At 46.9% G+C, this 21,064-nt stretch overlaps 1 protein-coding gene across 1 annotated transcript in view; it reads left to right on the forward strand.

Annotated features, from left to right (window-relative positions):
* Nucleotides 1-21,064, forward strand: part of KIF13B (kinesin family member 13B) — a 210,742-nt gene that overhangs the window by 79,818 nt on the left and 109,860 nt on the right. The window contains exons 9-17 of the mRNA XM_088447549.1: nucleotides 196-308; nucleotides 1,646-1,757; nucleotides 1,929-2,141; nucleotides 6,839-6,949; nucleotides 7,417-7,551; nucleotides 12,657-12,787; nucleotides 14,395-14,481; nucleotides 17,820-18,007; nucleotides 19,280-19,490. Coding sequence (XP_088303675.1) covers nucleotides 196-308; nucleotides 1,646-1,757; nucleotides 1,929-2,141; nucleotides 6,839-6,949; nucleotides 7,417-7,551; nucleotides 12,657-12,787; nucleotides 14,395-14,481; nucleotides 17,820-18,007; nucleotides 19,280-19,490 — 1,301 coding nt within the window. The remainder of the gene's footprint in view (nucleotides 1-195; nucleotides 309-1,645; nucleotides 1,758-1,928; nucleotides 2,142-6,838; nucleotides 6,950-7,416; nucleotides 7,552-12,656; nucleotides 12,788-14,394; nucleotides 14,482-17,819; nucleotides 18,008-19,279; nucleotides 19,491-21,064) is intronic.

Below are 21,064 nucleotides of genomic sequence, written 5' to 3' on the forward strand. Positions count from 1 at the left end.
CCCCGTAAATAATGTGGAATTATCCGTATGCAGATTGTAATTTACTGAACATTTCCAGCAGTAACTAAATGGCCTCTGAATAGAGATCGGTGCATTTCCCCTTTAAGCCGTACATAATTGATGATGGCGTTTACCTGTCGATCAGTTCCTTGTTTTTCCAGTGATTTCGTGTCCATTGTGTTGTGTTCTTTCCAGACCTCAGGTGAGAAAGTGAGTAAGCTGAGCCTGGTGGATTTAGCCGGCAGCGAGAGAGCCACAAAGACGGGAGCAGCCGGCGAGCGACTAAAGGAAGGGAGCAACATTAACAAGTGAGTCACCGGGACCACCTGTCGTGGGTGCTGTTACTCGCCGTCTGCGGGCAGCGGGTGTAATTAGCACAAGCGCCCTCAGTAAGCCCTGACTGTGTGTGTGCTCAGTGTTCAGTGTACACAGTTTCTCTCCAGTGTGCGGGGGAGCGAGAGCACTGTATCATTTGGGCGCAATTGCCAGAAATGCCAGACGGACCAAATGTGATACAAAAACATAAATCCTATACACACACATTGAGCCATATTCAATCAGAGACGAAAAAGCCATCTTCGCCTGTTTTTTTTTGCGAAAATTTTGCCTAAAACAAATTCGCCTAATTCAGTTCCAGGACAATTTCGCCTTAGCGGAAACAATTCTCCAAAAAAGATTCTCCAATCAATAGCATTTGAAAAGAAATGCAAAATATTTATTTTGGGGTGCAAACGTGGGGAAACGACTCAGAACCCTTGGGACAGCCCCCCAAAGGACAAATCTGCAAAAAAAACAAAATTCTAAGAGCACCCCAAAAGAGACATGTCATTTTTGGGGTGAAAATTTAAAAAGTGGGGGGATAAACATAAAAAGTAGTGAGATAGACTTCTTGGGGGTCCCCAAGTATGGGTCAGGTGTTTTTGGGATTGCAGGTGCACGCGGCAGGTGGATTTTTCATGTTTTTAAAAAGTTCACTTTAGAGACATTAAAACATGCTAGCCCCCATTTTCAAGCACCCCAAATTTGACAGGACTACTTATTTCACCCAAAATATTGTTTTATACCATTCAACACTTTTACAAAGACGCTAATAGCAAGCTGTTTACACAACTTAAGTACGCAAAATAGTCTTATTAGGGCTATTAGTACACATCTATATTGATTCCCTATGTTAGTGCATCTTTTTCTGGGGTACAGACTGATTTCCCCAATTCTTTCAGTACTTTTCGCCTGTTCCGCATTTGCCTATTTCCGTTTTCGCCTGTTTTGCACTTGAATTAGGCGAAAAGCGGGGACGAGCACGGAATGAATTCGCCTCTGAAACAGGCGAATGAAGTGAAAAGTCGGACAGGCGACAACTTCATCTCTAATTGAATTCCCCGCATTGCACAGGTTTTTTTTTTTACATTTTGTCAACAAGTCCAATAAACACTTGAATTTCATTTTCTGCTGGTTATTTAATGGGCCAGGCTTTCCATGGTGAATTACTAAAATTTTAATTAACTTTTAAGAACACAAGTGGAGGTGAGATATTTACGTGGCTTTATACATGAACCATGGCTACACAGGGCTCTTGCGTCCTCCAAATCATGGAGCTCCCCTCTCTGCTCATCATTAAAACATGGTTGTGTTTCCTTCCGATCAGGTCCCTCACGACCCTAGGCCTGGTCATCTCCGCCCTGGCAGACCAAGGAGCTGGGAAAAATAAAAACAAGTTTGTTCCGTATCGGGACTCCGTGTTGACGTGGCTGCTTAAGGTAAGTGTGCAAAATTGTACCTCTCTCATTCCCACTTTGGATGAATATGGATGTGGGCCACAAAATGGCTGCCTGTGGGCGATGGCTACACTTTAATAAGAGCTTCTCATGCTTTCTTGTTTATAGTTTAGTCAGAAAGCCTCAGACACGCTCATCTTTTTCCATCTTTAGGACAGTTTGGGCGGGAACAGCAAGACTGCGATGGTCGCCACAGTCAGCCCCGCAGCTGACAACTATGAAGAGACGCTCTCCACACTACGGTACGCTGACCGGGCCAAAAACATAGTCAACCACGCCGTAGTGAATGAGGATCCCAATGCTCGGATAATCCGGGAGCTGCGAGAGGAGGTGGAGAAGCTGAGGGACCAGCTTACGCAGGCCGAGGTGAGGCATCTCCCCTCAGAGATAACCAATTAGGGGAACATGGAGCAGAAAACACTTTCCTGTCACAGAAATCTGCCTGAACTCCGCAGTGTTTCCATTTTTGGAGATAAATTCTGTACAGGCTTTGTGCACTGTAACTATCCGCTCTGTCAAGCAAGGTGCCATTTTGCTCTGTAAATAATAATTTGCAGTTGTCCGAAGACACCAGGTACTCCATTTTGGACCCGCGTACGCAAGCTGTACGGGTCTTTGTACTTATACAATGCAATTTTACCTAACGGATAATTATCAGAATGGATTGTGTGCCTGAATCCTAAACATTTCTGATCAATACCATACAAATCTATATTAATTTACAGCTCTAAGGCACGCATAAAGAGAGCTTTTATCCGCCGGTTATCTGTCAGGTCTAGGTTCTCTTTGAGAGAAGTAAAATGGTAGCTTTACTGTGTCCAATGCACCAGAGATGTCATCATGAATGACTACGAAATCTAAAGCCCACTACTCGCTTCTAATTCTCGATGAGATCTCTGCTGCATTGGACGAGTTTGGTATGAAATCCTGGCGGCTTTAAAAGCCAACGCCGGAAGCTCAAAATACCAGAATCTCAACAGGGCAGGTAAGTATACTAACCCTCCCTGAGGGGAGCCTAACCCTAAAACTCCCGGGGGTGCCTAAACCTAACCCTCCCGGGGGAGGGGGGGTGCCTAATCCTAACCTCCTCCCGTTGGTGCATAACCCTAACCCTCCCGGGGGGGTGCCTATCCCTAACTCCCCATGGGGGTGCCTAAACTTAACCACCACCCCCCATGGCTAACGATAACCCTGTCCCCGCTTAGCTTCCTTTGGAAAGCCGTCTGTCCGGGATTCAGTCATCGGGCTAAAGATCGGCGTCGGTATTTAGACGCCTATCTTTAGTACTAAGTCGGGATTTCTACGCCGGGATTCCGTCACACGACTTCGTCGTTGAACTACATCCCCTTGTAAGGGGCATGGGGAGTTAAGCGAGAGGATATTTATGTTAAAGGCATACTTATGGCTGAATTACTGTTTATTTTTTAGTGCTAATGAATATTGGGGAGAGAAGCTGCTGAAAATGAATTAAGCGGAGACGTCTGCAGGAATGAGGAGCTTTGGTGTAGTTTGGTGCAGAAATAGGTTCAAGTCAGGCAGGAGAGCTTTCAGGTGGTCAGATGGAGGCCTTCCAGGGGGAAAGGATGGTTTGAGTAATCGGAAACTTGGCGACGTCTGGAGATCTGAGATGAAGCAAATGATCATCATGAGGGGCAGGAGAATTGGGCGACACGAGGGTAGATTCAAGGCAGAAAGGGAATGTGTCCCATGAATTGAAAGTTTAAAACCAACGACAATGACTATGCAGATGTTAGTGCAGGTCTGGCAAATTGGCGCTATGTCTTTAGCTTCTAGAAACAGAAATATTGGGAGGCTGATTAAAATTAATAAGATTTAAAACTGTGAAGATGAATATTATTCTCATTTCTCCTTGGTTTGTTCCTTCAGGCTACTGATTTATGACAACTGCAGTCATGTGACACATGTAGACCCAATGCCTAGAGAGGCAAGATGTCACCTTCCCCAGAACTTTGCGCCGCGGCGCCCCCCCCCCTCATTACTGCTGTCACATGACGAGCGTGTGACTAGCAGCCGTACTGGTCTCCCCTACAGGGAGATTTTGTAAAGGAGATTATTATTATCCATTCTTTGGCGCCAGAAGGGGACGGCAGCACCTTACAAATTACATGACTGGAAACGATGTGAGAACAAAGTGACTTACAGTACAGGACATTGACAAGGTTTATAAACATTTCTGCATCAGCAATTATAATACCCAAGGGATAGGTGCCAATGAAGGAAGTGGGGAGGAGATAATGGTGTAAGGGAGGGAAGACCAAGCACATGAGGGAAGAGGGGCCCTGCTCTGTCAGACACATACTTAAAACATGTGCACCACCATGCTATCTATGTAGGATTGCTGCAATTCCTTTGCTGTAGCAGATGGATATCCGTATTCAATTATAGCTGATCCGCGATACTTTTCCACCTCCCAGACTTTTCACCTACATCGCGTCTTTTGTAGGCGGAAAAGTATCGCGGCCGTGCCCACTTTACCCCGTATTCAATATGGAAGTGGGCGAAAACGGGACCCGGCGAAACTTGAACAGGCGGAAAGTACTGTCCGATTTGGGGAAATCAGCCTGACACCCCACAAAAGATGCTCTGACATGGGGGTTCCCTATGGTACCCCCCCGATTTGGCTTGCTGAAGGTATTTGGTGTTTTGAAACGGGCTCAATAGCTGCTAAATAGCATTTTTTTGTATACTGTCAAGTGCATAAATATTGGGACATTGACAGAATTTTCATATTTTGGCCTCTATTCACCACCACAATGGTTTTGAAATGAAACAAACAAGATGTGATTTAACTGCAGACTTTAAGATTTAATTTGAGGGTAATTACATCCAAATCTGGTGAACGGTGTAGGAATTACAACGGTTTCTATATGTGTCTCCCACTTTTTAAGGGGCCAAAAGTAATGGGACTATCAACTCAAAAGCTATTTCATGGACAGGTGTGGGCTATTCCCTCGTTATTTCATTATCAATTAAGCAAGTAAAAGGTCTCGAGTTGATTCTAGGTGTGACATTTGCATTTGGAATCAGTTGCTGTCGACTCTCAATATGAGATCCAAAGAGCTGTCACTATCAGTGAAGCAAGCCATCATTAGGCTGAAAAATCAAAACAAACCCATCAGAGAGATAGCAAAAACATTAGGTGTGGCCAAATCAACTGTTTGGAACATTCTTAAAAAGAAAGAACGCACCGTAGAGCTCAGCAACACCAAAAGACCTGGAAGACCACGGAAAATAACTGTGGTGGATGACAGAAGAATTATTTCCCTGGTGAAGAAAAACCCCTTCACAACAGTTGGCCAAATCAAGAACACTCTCCAGGAGGTAGGTGTATATGTGTAAAAGTCAACAAGTGAATATAGAGGGTTCACCACAAGATGTAAACCATTGGTGAGCCTCAAAAACAGGAAGACCAGATTAGAGTTTGCCAAACAACATCTAAAAAAGCCATTACAGTTCTGGAACAACATCCTATGGACAGATGAGATAAAGATCAACTTGTACCAGAGTGATGGGAAGAGAAGAGTATGGAGAAGGAAAGGAACTGCTCATTATCCAAAACATACCACCTCATCAGTGAAGCATGGTGGTGGTAGTGTCATGGCGTGGGCATGTATGGCTGCCAATGGAACTGGTTCCCTTGTATTTATTGATGATGTGACTGCTGACAAAAGCAGCAGAATGAATTCTGAAGTGTTTCGGGCAATATTATATGCTCATATTCAGTCAAATGCTTCAGAACTCATTGGACGGCGCTTCACAGTGCAGATGGACAATGACCCGAAGCATACTGCAAAGCAACCAAAGAGTATTTTAAGGCTAAAAAGTGGATGTCATGCAATGGCCAAGTCAATCCCCTGACCTGAATCCAATTGAGCATGCACTTCACTTGATGAAGACAAAACTGAAGGGAAAAAACCCCAAGAACAAGCAGGAACAGAAGATATTTGCAGTAGAGGCCTGGCAGAGCATCACCAGGGATGAAACCCAGCGTCTGGTGATGTCTATGCGTTCCAGACTTCAGGCTGTAATTGCCTGCAAAGGATTTGCAACAAAGTATTAAAAAGTGAAAGTTAGATTTAGGATTGTTTAGTTTGTCCCATTACTTTTGGCCCCTTAAAAAGTGGGAGGCACATATAGAAACCGTTGTAATTCCTACACCGTTCACCTGATTTGGATGTAATTACCCTCAAATTAAATCTGAAAGTCTGCAGTTAAAGCACATCTTGTTTGTTTCATTTCAAAGCCATTGTGGTGGTGAATAGAGGCCAAAATATGAAAATTCTGTCAATGTTCCAATATTTATGCACCTGACTGTAAGTGATGCAGAATAGTATTCAGGAGTATTTTTTTTCCAGAAAATAACTTATCCCAGCAAATTTGGGGTACTTGAAAATGGGGTCAGCATATTTTACAGTTGCTAAAGTTAAGTTTAAGAAATCGTGAAAAATCCACCTGCCGCAAATACCTGCAATCAAAAAAACACCTGGGACATACTTGGGGACACCCCCCAGAGGCAAGTTCGCTAGTTTTTTGGGGTGTTAAGTTTTTTTTTTAATTGAAACAGTTTATCTTTGGAGGACTGTCTGAAGGCTGCAGGGGGGTTCTTGCAACGTTGCACCCCAAAACCCCAATTCTGCACTTTTTTCCGCCTGCTATTCATAGGCGAAACTTTACCGCCTATTACACTGCATTGACTTTCCGCCTAGGCAGAAAGTCTTTCAAATTGAATACGGGGTAAAACCAAAACAGGCGAAAATTACGTCATCGGCGAAAAGTTTTCCCAAAAACATGCGAAAACCGCTTTTCGCTCCAAATTGAATACGTCCCACAGCTTGTACGTGTTTCCCCCCGTATCTTTCACTTCTGTTTAGTTTTCCTCATAGCGATAAATTCTTATGACGCAGAAATGCTGCCTCAACACACTGGCTGGGTATCGCCCCCTCCACCTTCTACCAACTTCTTCTGTTCTAGCTTAGTGGTTGTATAACATCACTGTCCAATGTAAATATATATATATTATGTATATTTTGTTTTTTCACCAGTCCATGAAAGCGCCAGAACTGAAGGATCGGTTACATGAATCTGAGAAACTTATCCAGGAAATGACGGTAACATGGGAGGAGAAGCTGAGGAAGACGGAGGAGGTCGCTCAGGTTGGTACCGGATAGGGGTACTCGGCGATACGTGTGCGTTATGCTACACATAACAGGTGGTTGTACAGTACACAGCATTTCACACATCCATTCATAGACAACTATAACGGTAACTTCTAGTTGCCATATGCAGAAGCACCTATTGCGCTAACCCAGTCACCAGTGTGTCTCTCACATGTCCATGCCAAGGCGGAACCTGGTGACCCCTTCCTACACCAGTGACTGTACAACCTGCCTTAAGTTACCCAGGAGAAAAGCCCATTGCAGAGGTTACTCTATTATACATTGTGACTATCAGGCACGGTGACCCCACAGCGCCATCTGCTGGTTATCACATACAGTGACGCTATGTGGCCAGTCATCTTTCCATGTTTTCAATGTATATATTAATTTTGTCCGCCGTACATCAGTGTCACGTCAGGCACCTTGCCTATAATGTTTATTTTGGATTTTGTCTTCCCTTCCAGGAGCGCCAGAAGCAGCTGGAAAGCCTGGGGATTTCACTCCAGTCCTCAGGGATTAAAGTAGGGGATAACAAATGTTTCTTAGTCAATTTGAATGCAGACCCCGCCCTCAACGAGCTCCTGGTTTACTACCTTAAGGTGAGAAGACAGCGCAGGTCACAGTGTAAGTGTGCGAGAGCTCCCGGGGGGGATTACGGTTAGGCACTTGGGGGGGAATTAGGTTAGCGATACTTACCTTCGGGACGATCGGGATTTTCACCCTTGCCGGGCTGCCGCTGTCGGGATTTGAACTGCGGGTCCAGCGTCCAGCGTTAATACCTACTACACCCAACACTTATGTAAGATGTTTCCAATATGCACTTGTATGTGGGAACCGGGGCAAGTACCCCAAAGGCTAACACTGCTAGGGAGACGAGACAGACCTGGCGCAGGAGAAGCATCGGTCTCGTCGGTAAAGGGGCTAAGTATGAGGACGGGACGGGGAGGGGGGGGGGGGGTCAAACTGAGGTGACCTGGGCCCCTTTACTAGTATTCAAATATTTTAGAGGACAAATAAAACACCTGGGGCAGGGTCTAGCGGCCACCCGTGCCCACAGGTCCCCATTGTAACATTAGCCCCGACCCACCCCCCAGTGGCAATAGATTCCCAAGTGATGATAGATCCACCTTTTGCCCCCCCCCCCCCCCCCAATGGCAATAGATCGCTGCCAGGGGGGCCGGGCCAGCTGCAGGAGATCGCACGCAGCGGCAGGGCACATTGGCATAGGATGCGACCATGTCAGAACTAGCCCGTCTGGCTGCCGACCCATCCCATGTGACCGTGCCAGCGAAGTGGCTAAACAGGACAAATACAATATTGAAGCATTACATCTTTCGGTATTAGCCTGGAATATGAATGCTTCTTGTACATGGTCTTTAATTAACAGGCAGACTTGAATGTTATGTGTTGTTTTATGTATTTTATATGGTTTAATAAATGCAATATATGTGCATGATGGTTTATGACTTATAAGTATTACTCTGACGCAGGTATGTTGTTCTATTCCATCTAATTGTCCACTTACCTGACCCTTGTTTGGATTCCATCCAACCGAAGTCACCATAAAGCAACATTCATTCAATTGTTTTAGTCACCTTCGTGAAGCCTTACAGCAAGGGTTGCAGGGAACTCTGCACAATAATGTACATAAGACACGGTTAGGAAACACGGAAGAGTGCACAGGTTACTCAGGTTAGAACGGAGGAGAGAGGGCCCTGCTTGTGACAACTTAAGCTGGTATGCAATATATTGTCCGTTCAGCCAACAAACAATATATTGCATTGTGCATCTGTCTGTGTGTGTGTGTGTGTGTACAGCAGATGTGTCCGTGGATAACGTCGTTCGCAGACATATCTGATCGGCCCCGGCAAATGTGAATGCCCGCCCACGTGTGATGTCTGCCCAGATATATAGAGCGGCTGATTGGTAAGTGTATAGCACGACCAGCTGCATGAAGATACATCTTTCAGGTGTGTACTCGGCCTTACAGTCTGATGGGACATGGTGAGATTGAGACTGGAGGGGGGGAATGGCATGGAGTGACAATGTGGGCCAAGGAGATGGGAGGCTTTGATGAACGGGTGCATTCCATAGGTGGAGAGCGTGACTGGATGTGGAAGTGCATTCCATAGGTGGAAACTGTGTCTGGATGTGGAAGTGCATTCCATAGGTGGAGACTGTGACTGGATGCGGAAGTGCATTCCATAGGTGGAAACTGTGTCTGGATGCGGAAGTGCATTCCATAGGTGGAGACTGTGACTGAATGCGGAAGTGCATTCCAAAGGTGGAGACTGTGACTGGATGTGGAAATGCATTCCATAGGTGGAGACTGTGACTGGATGTGGAAGTGCATTCCATAGGTGGAAACTGTGTCTGGATGCGGAAGTGCATTCCATAGGTGGAGACTGTGTCTGGATGTGGAAGTGCATTCCATAGGTGGAAACTGTGTCTGGATGCGGAAGTGCATTCCAAAGGTGGAGACTGTGACTGGATGTGGAAGTGCATTCCATAGGTGGAGACTGGATGTGGAAGTGCATTCCATAGGTGGAGACTGTGACTGGATGTGGAAGTGCATTCTATAGGTGGAGACTGTGACTGGATGTGGAAGTGCATTCCATAGGTGGAGACTGTCTGGATGTGGAAGTGCATTCCATAGGTGGAGACTGTGACTGGATGTGGAAGTACATTCCATAGGTGGAGACTGTGTCTGGATGCGGAAGTGCATTCCATAGGTGGAGACTGTGTCTGGATGCGGAAGTGCATTCCATAGGTGGAAACTGTGTCTGGATGTGGAAGTGCATTCCATAGGTGGAGACTGTGTCTGGATGCGGAAGTGCATTCCAAAGGTGGAGACTGTGACTGGATGTGGAAGTGCATTCCATAGGTGGAGACTGTGTCTGGATGTGGAAGTGCATTCCAAAGGTGGAGACTGTGACTGGATGTGGAAGTGCATTCCATAGGTGGAGACTGTGTCTGGATGTGGAAGTGCATTCCATAGGTGGAGACTGTGTCTGGATGCGGAAGTGCATTCCAAAGGTGGAGACTGTGACTGGATGTGGAAGTGCATTCCATAGGTGGAGACTGGATGTGGAAGTGCATTCCATAGGTGGAGACTGTGACTGGATGTGGAAGTGCATTCCATAGGTGGAGACTGTGACTGGATGTGGAAGTGCATTCTATAGGTGGAGACTGTGACTGGATGTGGAAGTGCATTCCATAGGTGGAGACTGTGACTGGATGTGGAAGTGCATTCTATAGGTGGAGACTGTGTCTGGATGCGGAAGTGCATTCCATAGGTGGAGACTGTGACTGGATGCGGAAGTGCATTCCATAGGTGGAGACTGTGTCTGGATGCGGAAGTGCATTCCATAGGTGGAGACTGTGTCTGGATGCGGAAGTGCATTCCATAGGTGGAGACTGTGTCTGGATGCGGAAGTGCATTCCATAGGTGGAGACTGTGACTGGATGCGGAAGTGCATTCCATAGGTGGAGACTGTGACTGGATGCGGAAGTGCGTTCCATAGGTGGAGACTGTGACTGGATGCGGAAGTGCGTTCCATAGGTGGAGAGTGTGACTGGATGCGGAAGTGCATTCCATAGGTGGAGAGTGTGACTGGATGTGGAAGTGCATTCCATAGGTGGAAACTGTGACTGGATGTGGAAGTGCATTCCATAGGTGGAGAGTGTGACTGGATGCGGAAGTGCATTCCATAGGTGGAGACTGTGACTGGATGCGGAAGTGCATTCCATAGGTGGAGACTGTGACTGGATGCGGAAGTGCATTCCATAGGTGGAGACTGTGACTGGATGCGGAAGTGCATTCCATAGGTGGAGAGTGTGACTGGATGCGGAAGTGCGTTCCATAGGTGGAGAGTGTGACTGGATGCGGAAGTGCGTTCCATAGGTGGAGACTGTGATTGGATGTGGAAGTGCCTTCCATAGGCGGAGCATGGTGCTAGGAGAGGGATGTATGGCCGGGGAGTTGAGCCACTGGTATCTGTATGACATACCGCCGGACATAAGCCGGTGGATGTAATACCGACGCCGAAAGGCAGAAGACTGAAGATCCTGACAGGGTAAGTATTTTAACTAACCCTAACCCTCCCTTAGGGGTGCCTAACCCTAACCTCCCACCAGGAAAGCCTAAACCTAACCCCCCCTCCCCGTACCCTAAACCTGACCCTCCCGAGCAGTGGTTCCCGACCCTAAGTCTCCCCCGCAGTCTCTAAACCTAAGCCTCCCCTCCCGCGGCTGTCCACGCCCGACGCCCGGCTTACCTTTGTTCGGTGTTCCGGGCGTCTGGATTTCGGCAGATGGATAATGATGGGCGTCAGGATTTTGAAGCCTATCAGTAGTCACGTGCCGGGATTTCAGTCCTGACCGTATACCGAGCCACCAGTCGCTTGCAGAAAAGAGAACTGGTGAGAGGCTGATGACTGTGGGTTATGAGTTGATATTAGATTCTGTAGAGTGTTTATGGGAATTCAGGGTTCCTAGGATTCTCTCTGTACATCAGAAAGGCCCCTGCAATGCTTTCCCTGTATCTCTCCCTGCATTGTGCTGGCTGCTCCTCGCATTTCAGTCTGATTAGTAGGTTATTCCAAGACGGGAGATTTTCGCACCTACCCCACTTATCGTATGTAAGGTGCTGAGCAGAAAAGCTGCCGGCAGAAAGGTGTTCGTTTATAAAGATCTTTTTTGGGGGGAATCTGTGTTTTGTTTACCCCCATCTAATTCCCTTACATTTACAGGTTTAACGCTGTAGTCTTAGTAAAGTTACGCGGAATTATTTTGCCACTTTTTTTTTTTTATATATTTTCCTATTATGCTTTGCTGCCAAATTTACATAAAGAAAGGCGACCATCAGAACACGCATACTATTCTACCAAATACTACAATGGTCATTTCTGGTGGGGTTAGAGGCATTTAAAGATCTTTGATCGCTTTCTTATTCGGAAAGCCCACAGTTTCCTCAAGAGTGATCATTTCCTGCAGATTCTATTAGCAAAAAAAATAATCATGATTTAGAATTTTAGATTAAGTTTGGATTAACATCCCCTTAGATATTATATCATAATCTTGATACTAGTAACCTTTGAAGAAGAAAGTTGCAGTATTTACACCAAGATGAGTCTATTTATGTCTTATGGTTATTCTATCTCAAAGTGACCCGTTCTCTCACCCTGGTTCTCACACCCTTATTACTGCAGAGCAAGCGGAAAATGCTTCGTCCGTATCTGTCTGTTCCCCACCAGTGGCAGTTCTGTGCTGCGTCAGGGACCCTGGGATGAGGGTGTAGAGAAAAAGTGTCAGAGAGAGCTGTTTAACGTTTGCTTAGTAATCAAACTCCCCTGGAAAGTCTGACGCACCTCGGCACACCAAGCAGTCTTATCTGACAGAGCGTAATATGAGGGCTTCTTGGGGAGGTCTTCTGGAGAAACGCCAAGACGTAAGACCACCATTAGTCGCTCTCAGAGACCAGCCAACACTTGGGGTTCTAATCTGCCACCAGCAGCCTTGGCCATGGCTTATGAAGCTGTTGTTATTTTAATATGAGAATTTTAAGAGCTCTTGTAAGTGGGCGGCCAAAACGTGGATGCTGGACGGTGGTTTACTATTGTGTCAGGTCTGGATGTGCAGTAACAATGTTTTTATAGGAGTAATCTTAACGGGTAAATAATGCACTGCCCTGTCTCCCGCACAGGATCACACGTTGATAGGCTCCGACGATTCGCAGGACATCCAGCTGTGCGGGATGGGTATCCTCTCAGAACACTGCGTGGTGGACATCAGCCTGGAAGGACAAGTAATATTGACGCCGATGAAAAACACCAGGTAAAGTGCCTGTATCCTTGCGGCACACCTAGCTGCGGTTTACTCCGATCGGCAATGAATTGGGTTAATAACTGATGGCGACACACTGCGCCTCAGCAAATCATTACTCATGCACTGAAATCTGATCAAACTGCATTTATTCCCTGCATAGTGTTGGCAGTTTTTTCCTGGCACTGCATTTCTGCACTCTGACCACTAGGTGGTGCTCTCTAGCTTGCACTGTGAAAATCCAAGTGTTGTCGACCCGCTAGGGGGCTCTCAGGAAAGCTTGCATACAGGAGATTTAGGAATTTGTTGACCCTCGTTACCTGCCAGCAGTTTGCTAAATGCTGTCATTAGTGCTCCTGTGCTCAGGCTGCTGTGAACAGGTGGAGTAAGTTTCTGCTGTCGGGAGGTAAGCTAACGCATTACTAACTCATAGAGCAACTTTATTTAAATGGCATGATGGTGGAAGTTAGGAGGGAGCTCGCCGGGTGTCCAGTGTATCGTTAGTGACTATAAACTACCCTGAAAGTGACAATCAGATGAAGTATTCTATCTATCTTTGTGTTGGGATATAGATGTAGATTTTTGTATATATTTTTGTTCTTTATTGTTACAGTAAAACTGTGATTTTTAGTTGACTGTGACAGATGGATAAATGTGTCATTCCCAGGGGGGTGTAAGTTCTGCAGACTGAATAGATCTGCTATTGCGTGACACTGGAAACTTGTTATCCCTCTAATGTATGCGACCCCTGTTCTTGTTACATAATGATACGTGTTAGCTCCCAGTGCACACGCATTCTCTGCATGCCTGGTGATGGATACATGGAAGCTCTGTGACAAGCCCGCGCCTGTCTCTGCACCTGCGATGTCTGATGTACACTGTGCAGCCTCCTCCTCTTCCCCGGTGTGCAGATAACTCCCGGCTACACTGAGTCCTGTACAGCAGAGATGTGAGACGTAGCGATAGGGCTGCCGTGTGTTATATTGTTGTCATATTGCAGGGTCATGGTTCTGTTTCCGTTCCACGCTCCCAGTCATTCTGAGTGACAGTCGAAAGAAAATAGAGAATAAAAGTTTACAAAACATAGTTTATAAAAGTTTACAAAAATATTTGAAATAGTTTTTTAACTTTTTTTTTTTTTTTTAAATTCTTATTCCCACCCACATTTCGTATATATCACAATCACAGAAATAGGATCTTGTAACCAGAAACCTGTGATCAATGACATTTTGTAAACTATAAATACATATATAAATTTTTGTTTGGTGATCTGATCATACACACGGATGGTATGCCTCTGCCCACATGCACTGTGAGGAGACCTGCTACACAGCTTACTGAGGAAAAGAATGATGGGAAATAGTCGGCCATTTTTAAAGATACTTAACTATTTTTTATGCATAGTGTCCTGAAAAAAAAAAAAAAATCAACCTCAGCATCCAGTATAAGACATTCTGTACTTGCTGTAACCTACTAACCACACTTTTGCACTACTTACCTTATAACCAAGGTCCAATCCTCAGTGCTCTCGCTGTGAAACTGCGCTCTCTCTCTCCCCAGGACGTTACTGTGCTCTGTGACGACTGAACTGTTATTATATATTGTGCTTGGTCTTACAGGACGTTGGTAAATGGCTCCGCGGTCACCAGCCCCACTCAGCTGCAGCACGGAGATCGGATACTCTGGGGGAACAATCACTTTTTCAGGTATTAATTCACCGTCTGATAAGCTACAGCTCCCGGGCTGAGGTGCTCTCCTACTGGCTAACTATGGGAGCAGGATACTTGGCGTTCTGTCCTGGGATTATGCAGCAAAACATCATGTGTAAACAGCTCGGGGATGCTGCATACAAAAGCTACCTTTCAATGGCATGGCTGTTTTAAGAAATATAGGGCCTGATTCAGACCCGGACGCTATGCTGCGCTCGCATTGAGCGATTTTTCGCAATCTGCCCATGCGTATGAGTCGCAATGCGCGTGCGTGAACCAGTCATTGCGATGGGAAGGTGCTCGCCCGTAGCCTGCAGTCGGGCTGCTATTTTGAGTGTTGTGGGTGGTGACAGGGGAAGGTGCTTGTAAACGGGGGTGTGGATGTGAGAACGCAGGCGTGCCCGACCATCGGAACGGCGTTTAATGGGTGTGCATAAATAGCAAAGTAGCGTCATTACACACGTGACTGGGTTGTATTTTAGCCTGAACTGCTCGCAATGTTGTGGTGGGAAAAGGCTACCACAAGCGCTGCGAGCAGCTTCGATGGCTCTCGATGTTCCCGATTAATCTTACAACTGCTGGAGATGACGTGTGTTGCGAGTGGCAAAGGGGCGTCTTTATACAGGTGCAAGCGCATAGTGCTGCCGCTCGCTATTACTTAGTGGCTAGCTTTACGCGACGCAGTGCGAGCACATGATTTAAATAGCCGGCCCCTTTTAGCCAGCGAGCGTCCGGGTCTAGGGGGAGAGTTAGGCACTAAAGGGGGAGTTTTAGGTTTAGGGTGCAGGGAGGGGGGAGGTTAGGTTTAGGCACTAGGGGGAGGGTTAGGTTTAGGGTGCAGGGAGGGGGAGGTTAGGTTTAGGCACTAGGGGGGAGGGTTAGTGTTGGGCACTGAAGGGGGAGGTTTAGGGTGCAGGGAGGGGGGTTAGGTTTAGGCACTAGGGGGAGGGTTAGGTTAAGTGTGCACTGGGTTGGAGGGTTAGGCACTAAAGGGGGAGGGTTAGGTTTTGGGTGCAAGGAGGGGGGGTTAGGTTTAGGCACTAGGGGGAGGATTAGGCACTAAAGGGGGAGGGTTAGGTTTTGGGTGCAGGGAGGGGGGGTTAGGTTTAGGCACTAGAGGAGGGTTAGGCACTAAAGGGTATGGGGAGGGGGAAGTTAGGTTTAGGCACTAGAGGGGAGGTTATAGTCGGGCATTGGAGAGGGGGAGGGTTAGGTTTAGGGTGTAGAGAGGAGGAGGTTAGGGTCAGGCACCAGGGAGGGTTAGCATACTTAACGTCAAGTGTCTGTATTCTAACCCTGTTGGAATGCCGTGGTCTGGATTCTGACCGCCAGTATCCCGAGTGCCGGCGTTGTGTACCCATCCCGAGTGCCGGCGTTGTGTACCCATCCCGAGTGCCGGCGTCGTGTACCCATCCCGAGTGCCGGCGTCGTGTACCCATCCCGAGTGCCGGCGTCGTGTACCCATCCCGAGTGCCGGCATCGTGTACCCATCCCGAGTTGTAGTACTGCTGGGAATGGGAGCTGCTTTGGGAATTGTAATGGAATCTGGGAAACCTACACACAGAACACTCCTGTACATTACTGTGGATGACATAGGGTTTGTCGACAGTCAGTATGTGGACAGGAGAATGCCGGCTGTAATGCCAACACTTTTGTAATTTTAAAGCATTTTTAACTGTGTTGGTATTATAAAATCAACATGAACGGAAAGCATATCTCTAAACTTACTGTATAATGCCGACACGGTTAAGATGCTTTAACGAACATCACACTGGTGTCAGTATTACGGTGCCGGCATTCTCCCTTCCACATAAAGTTTTTCGACATGTTGACTGTCCACAACCTGACTACATCCCTTTACTGAGAATGAGTCTTTTATTAGATTTGCCGATGGGGGAAGATAGAACAATGAATGAGTAATTCTCTCTCTATATATCGTATGATAACAGTCATCCCACTGTAACACTGGGGAAAATTACTTCATAGTGATTTACAGTGGAAACGTTATACATTTGGGGGGGTCTTATATGGTCAGATATTCTGTTCATGGGGCCCAAGGACCACCAATCCTTTTAAACTTCTGATACATTTTTATCAAGTAGAAATGAGTCTTTCCATTTTCTATATAAGGTCTATATTGGCTAAGGGTGTGGTATGATACGTTGACAGTGATGAGATGTCAACATGGAGTACAGATATATCCTTATACACTATTGCTGCAGTTGCGCCAAACAGTCCCTCTCGACGCACCCGGTCCTGTGAGACACAGCTAGCGCTGAGCGTCTTTATCGCCTGAACACTCGTGTGTGTGTGTGTGTGTGTGTGTGTGTGTGTGTGTGTAGATATATATATATATATATATATATATATAACATGTAGAGGAGCACTCGATATTCCAATATAATAATGCCGGGGTGCCTTCCTTAGAACAATATAGAAATGTGATGTCTGTTAAAAAACAGCAACAGGCGGCACTCCACGGACTTTGTAGAAGAAGAAAAGTGACTTAATCCGCCAAAGTCACTTTTCTTCTTCTACAAAGTCCGTGGAGTGCCGCCTGTTGCTGTTTTTTAACAGACATCACATTTATATATATATATATATATATATATTTTATTTATTTATTGCGACTAAGAAGCATTTTCAGGTAGGTGAGAAGACGCAAAAATGATGCTCGTCAGTAGCAGAGTCGCACGAGACCTGGAGTCTCACTTGGGTCAGGCGTCTCACGCTGCATGGCGGATTGAGGCTAGGTGTATGAGGACGCATCTGTGTTGGCCCAGCAGTGACTTACCTTGCTCCTGACGGCTGCTGCGAATCTAGTGCGGCTTCCAGGTCCCTGCGGTCATGTGACCGTTCGATCCTGGTCACACCTCTGATTATGCAGTGTTCCTGTGAGTACTTCCCACCCTAATCCCTACCCCTATCAAGCCCCCAGCCCGCAGCCTAACCATAACCTCCTCTGCAGTCTCATCCTAACCCTAATAATGACGTTCTGGTAATGTCGTCATCTTTGGTGCGCTGAATGTGCAGTGTGCACCGTTATGTTGTGCTGCGCTGTAACGTTGGTTGTGTGAGTACAAGATGCTGCTCTGAACCTACACGTCTGCATCGTGATTGTGGCCTTTACAGCACCATGAAACAGTAGCTATTGTCCAGAGAGCAGGGTTGTATGTTGTAGCAGCCTAATGGGCTGCAGTAGGTGCGGCTCGTAATTAGCGATACGTCTAGGTACAGCACATGGAAATGTATTGTATGGCAATAGCCAGCACATAATAAGACAATTAATAAGCCCTGTGGTGCTCACTCCCTGCCTCTCCTGTCGCCTCTCTAAGGATAAGCCTGCCAAAGAGGAAGAAAGCCGAGAGTGAGGACGATCAGCGAGGCGCCAGCATGAGGAACAGCAGCAGCTTCGAGCAGCTGGACGCCGATGGCGATACGTCCAGCGAGGTGTCCAGCGAAGTCAACTTCAACTACGAGTACGCTCAAATGGAAGTGATGATGAAAGCCCTGGGGAATAACGGTAATTACAGGGTCTCAGACTGATGACCGTGTGAGGCCGGACTGTCCCTCACAGATATGGGCCCCAGCGTGTAGCCGTTATCTCCGATATTTACTCATTGGCTGGTGGGGAAACTTAAGTCTCCACCCCCGACTCGCTTTAGCGCTGTAGCTCTGCAGGGCCGCCGTAACGTCTTTGTTCCTGCCCCGGCCCCGCAGCTAAACATTGCTTTGTGTTCCGGCCCCACATTTCTTAATTTACTTTTTGATGCATAGATATTGGAGATCTGCATTATGAGCTTGTCTGATGCTATTCACACTGTCTGGCTGTTCCTGGAGCCCACTAGGGCTCATAGATGCCAATAATCTTCGGTATGGGGCAGCCCCTCCCAGATTGGGGTTCTGCAGCTCTCGTTATAGTACCTCATAGTCATCTGGCATCTGCATACGTATTATACCAGGTGATAGTCCCGTACCCAGTAACATGACCAAAAGTAATATTAATGCACAGTAACATGGCAGCTGTAACTGTGATGCCCAACAGTCAGACTTTGCCACTAGCAGTAGCATTGGCACATGATGCCCGCAGTCGTTAGTACTCCTAGGCTGCTGCTACCTATTGGCAGCTCCTTCTATTGCCTATTTAGTCGGGTCTGTCTACACGGGTAGCGCTGACCAAGCGGCACTGCGTGTTCTTTGACACTTGCCATTAGCCATGTACAGCTGGCTTCACAGTGGCCACTGCTGTTGGCCAGTTTGCTAGGATACTGGGGAACATACTTAGCAAATGATGTGGATTCTAGCTGCCACCAGGCACTAAACACACAGACTGTATACCCGCACCACACTATCCCATAGATCTCTTCAATCTGTCATTTGTCAGAGAAAGGGAATGAAAATATATACATTGCTGGTACACCTCACAAGAATACTTTTCTTCCACTTTTGCCTTACTTAGGACACAGGAGTGGTGCCAACTGGTGGTCAAGGCTCTAGGAGCGTAGTACCGTAGTAGTGTTTAGTTTTACCTGGCACTGCATTGCTACTGTTCCTGTGGCAGCTTAACATGCTCCCTGTATCTGCGCTCCTATAGCTTTTAAACCCATCTGATGCCAAAGTTGCTAAAAGCGGTTTTGGCTTTCTCCTAGGGCGATGCCCCGCTCACACCACACTGCAATCCCTTACGCCACGTAACCACTGCTTACAGTCCTGGCCTCACACTCACTTTAATGTTAGGTGATGCTTGCTGGCCCCGTCTTTGTATAAACTGACCTCTCGCCTGCCCCCCGCGCAGACCCCATGCAATCCATCCTGCAGAGCCTGGAACAGCAGCACGAGGAGGAGAAGCGCACAGCGCTAGAACGCCAGAGGCTGATGTACGAACACGAGTTGGAGCAGCTGCGCAGGAGGCTGTCGCCGGAGAAGCAGCATTACCGCAGCATGGACAGGTTCTCTTTCGGGTCTCCTAACGCCCAGCAACGCATCAGACAGTGGACGGAAGAGAGGTGACGATTCTTACATGCAGAATGAAGGAGTAATTATTAGGTGGGAGATAATTGGGTGGTTTGGAGCTTGTTAATTGATCGATAACCCAGCCGCACTGCCGCTTCGTATTACAAAACCAGCAAGGCACCTATAAATAGAGGCAGAGGGGCATGGGAGCTGGAGAACCTATCTTTGGCCTATCATGATTGTAGCTTGATGACCAATCTTGACTCTTGATCGTGGCTTGCGATTGGTCCTCCCACTCACACACTCCACTCTCTGTGGTTTTCGAGCCAAGACTATGGCGCAGATGTACTAAGCTCTGGAATGTGTTAAATTGGAGCGTGATTAACTGCTAACCAATCAGCTCCTAACTGTCATTTTTCAAACACAGCCTGTAACATGACTGTTAGGAGCTGATTGGCTGGTACTTTATAACGCTCCAGAGCTTAGTACATCTCCTAGCAGAGGAATGGAGGTGGGTGCCCCCTGCACTACCCTCTTTTACTAGGAGGTAGCGTGGGCTTTAAATATGCTGAAGTGTCAGTTGCTGTATCTTCTGCTTTACTTTGATACTGATTGTATTTTACTTACTGAGAGAGCCTAGCATTGCCATCTAATTAATATTCACCTATAGTCCTACACCAGGGGTCTTCAACCTTGGCCCTCCAGCTGCTGTGGAACTACACATCCCAGCATGCACTGTCATAGTTTTAGCATGCTGTTATATCAAAAAGGTGGCAGTGCATGCTGGGATGTGTAGTTCCACAGCAGCTGGAGGGCCAAGGTTGAAGACCCCTGTCCTACGCAGTGAGAAGGTGATCCAGATACAATATAGTTATAAAGAGCAATTAAAGCCTGTGCAGCCCTGCTCATTTTCATTATTCCCTTGGCCAAAATAGTTGGGGGAATGGAGGGGGTTATGCAAAAATCCTATTATTGGAATTTGAAAACTCTGATTCAGGAAGGTTCGCTATTGCGATCGCAATAGCGATTACGCACGCAGTCTGTCTGCGAAGATTTGCTAATGACTGCAATCTCAATGCCGTATGCAGCCTAACATAAGGACGCCCCCTTTACCTTACACACATCCGTAATACCATCGGTAACATGGAGTACCATCGCAGCCTCACGCTCACTTGCACAGGCTCTGACCTCACTCAGAAATTACTAACCTCATCGCATGCAGCGGAAGCCCAAGCTGCGTATGGCATCGTAGTGGCTAATTTATGCACGCCCCTGCAGCGGCGTTCAAACACACTGGCACACCTGCGTTTCACCGGTCGCCCCCCGACACCTCCCCCAAAAGGGTACTTCCTGTCAATCACTCTGCGATAGGTCTGCGTAGTCACTGCAACCGCTGTCCCGATCGCACTGTGATGCATGCGCAGATCGCAACAATCGGCCGATTGTGTGCGCAATAGTGATCCTTGCTGAGTCAGGCCCCCTGTCTGTTCTTTTACAACTTTTAATCCACTATCCTGTGTACATTTTGTTTTAGATTTAAAAAAAACAAAACATTTTTTACCCTCTCCAATAAAAGGTTGGCATAGTGGTTAGCCAACTGAGGGCAGCACGGTTGGCACATATAGGT

Source organism: Taudactylus pleione, unplaced genomic scaffold (assembly GCF_031769625.1).
Source record: "Taudactylus pleione unplaced genomic scaffold, aTauple2 ptg000434l, whole genome shotgun sequence".
In the NCBI taxonomy this organism is placed as follows: Eukaryota; Metazoa; Chordata; class Amphibia; order Anura; family Myobatrachidae; genus Taudactylus; species Taudactylus pleione.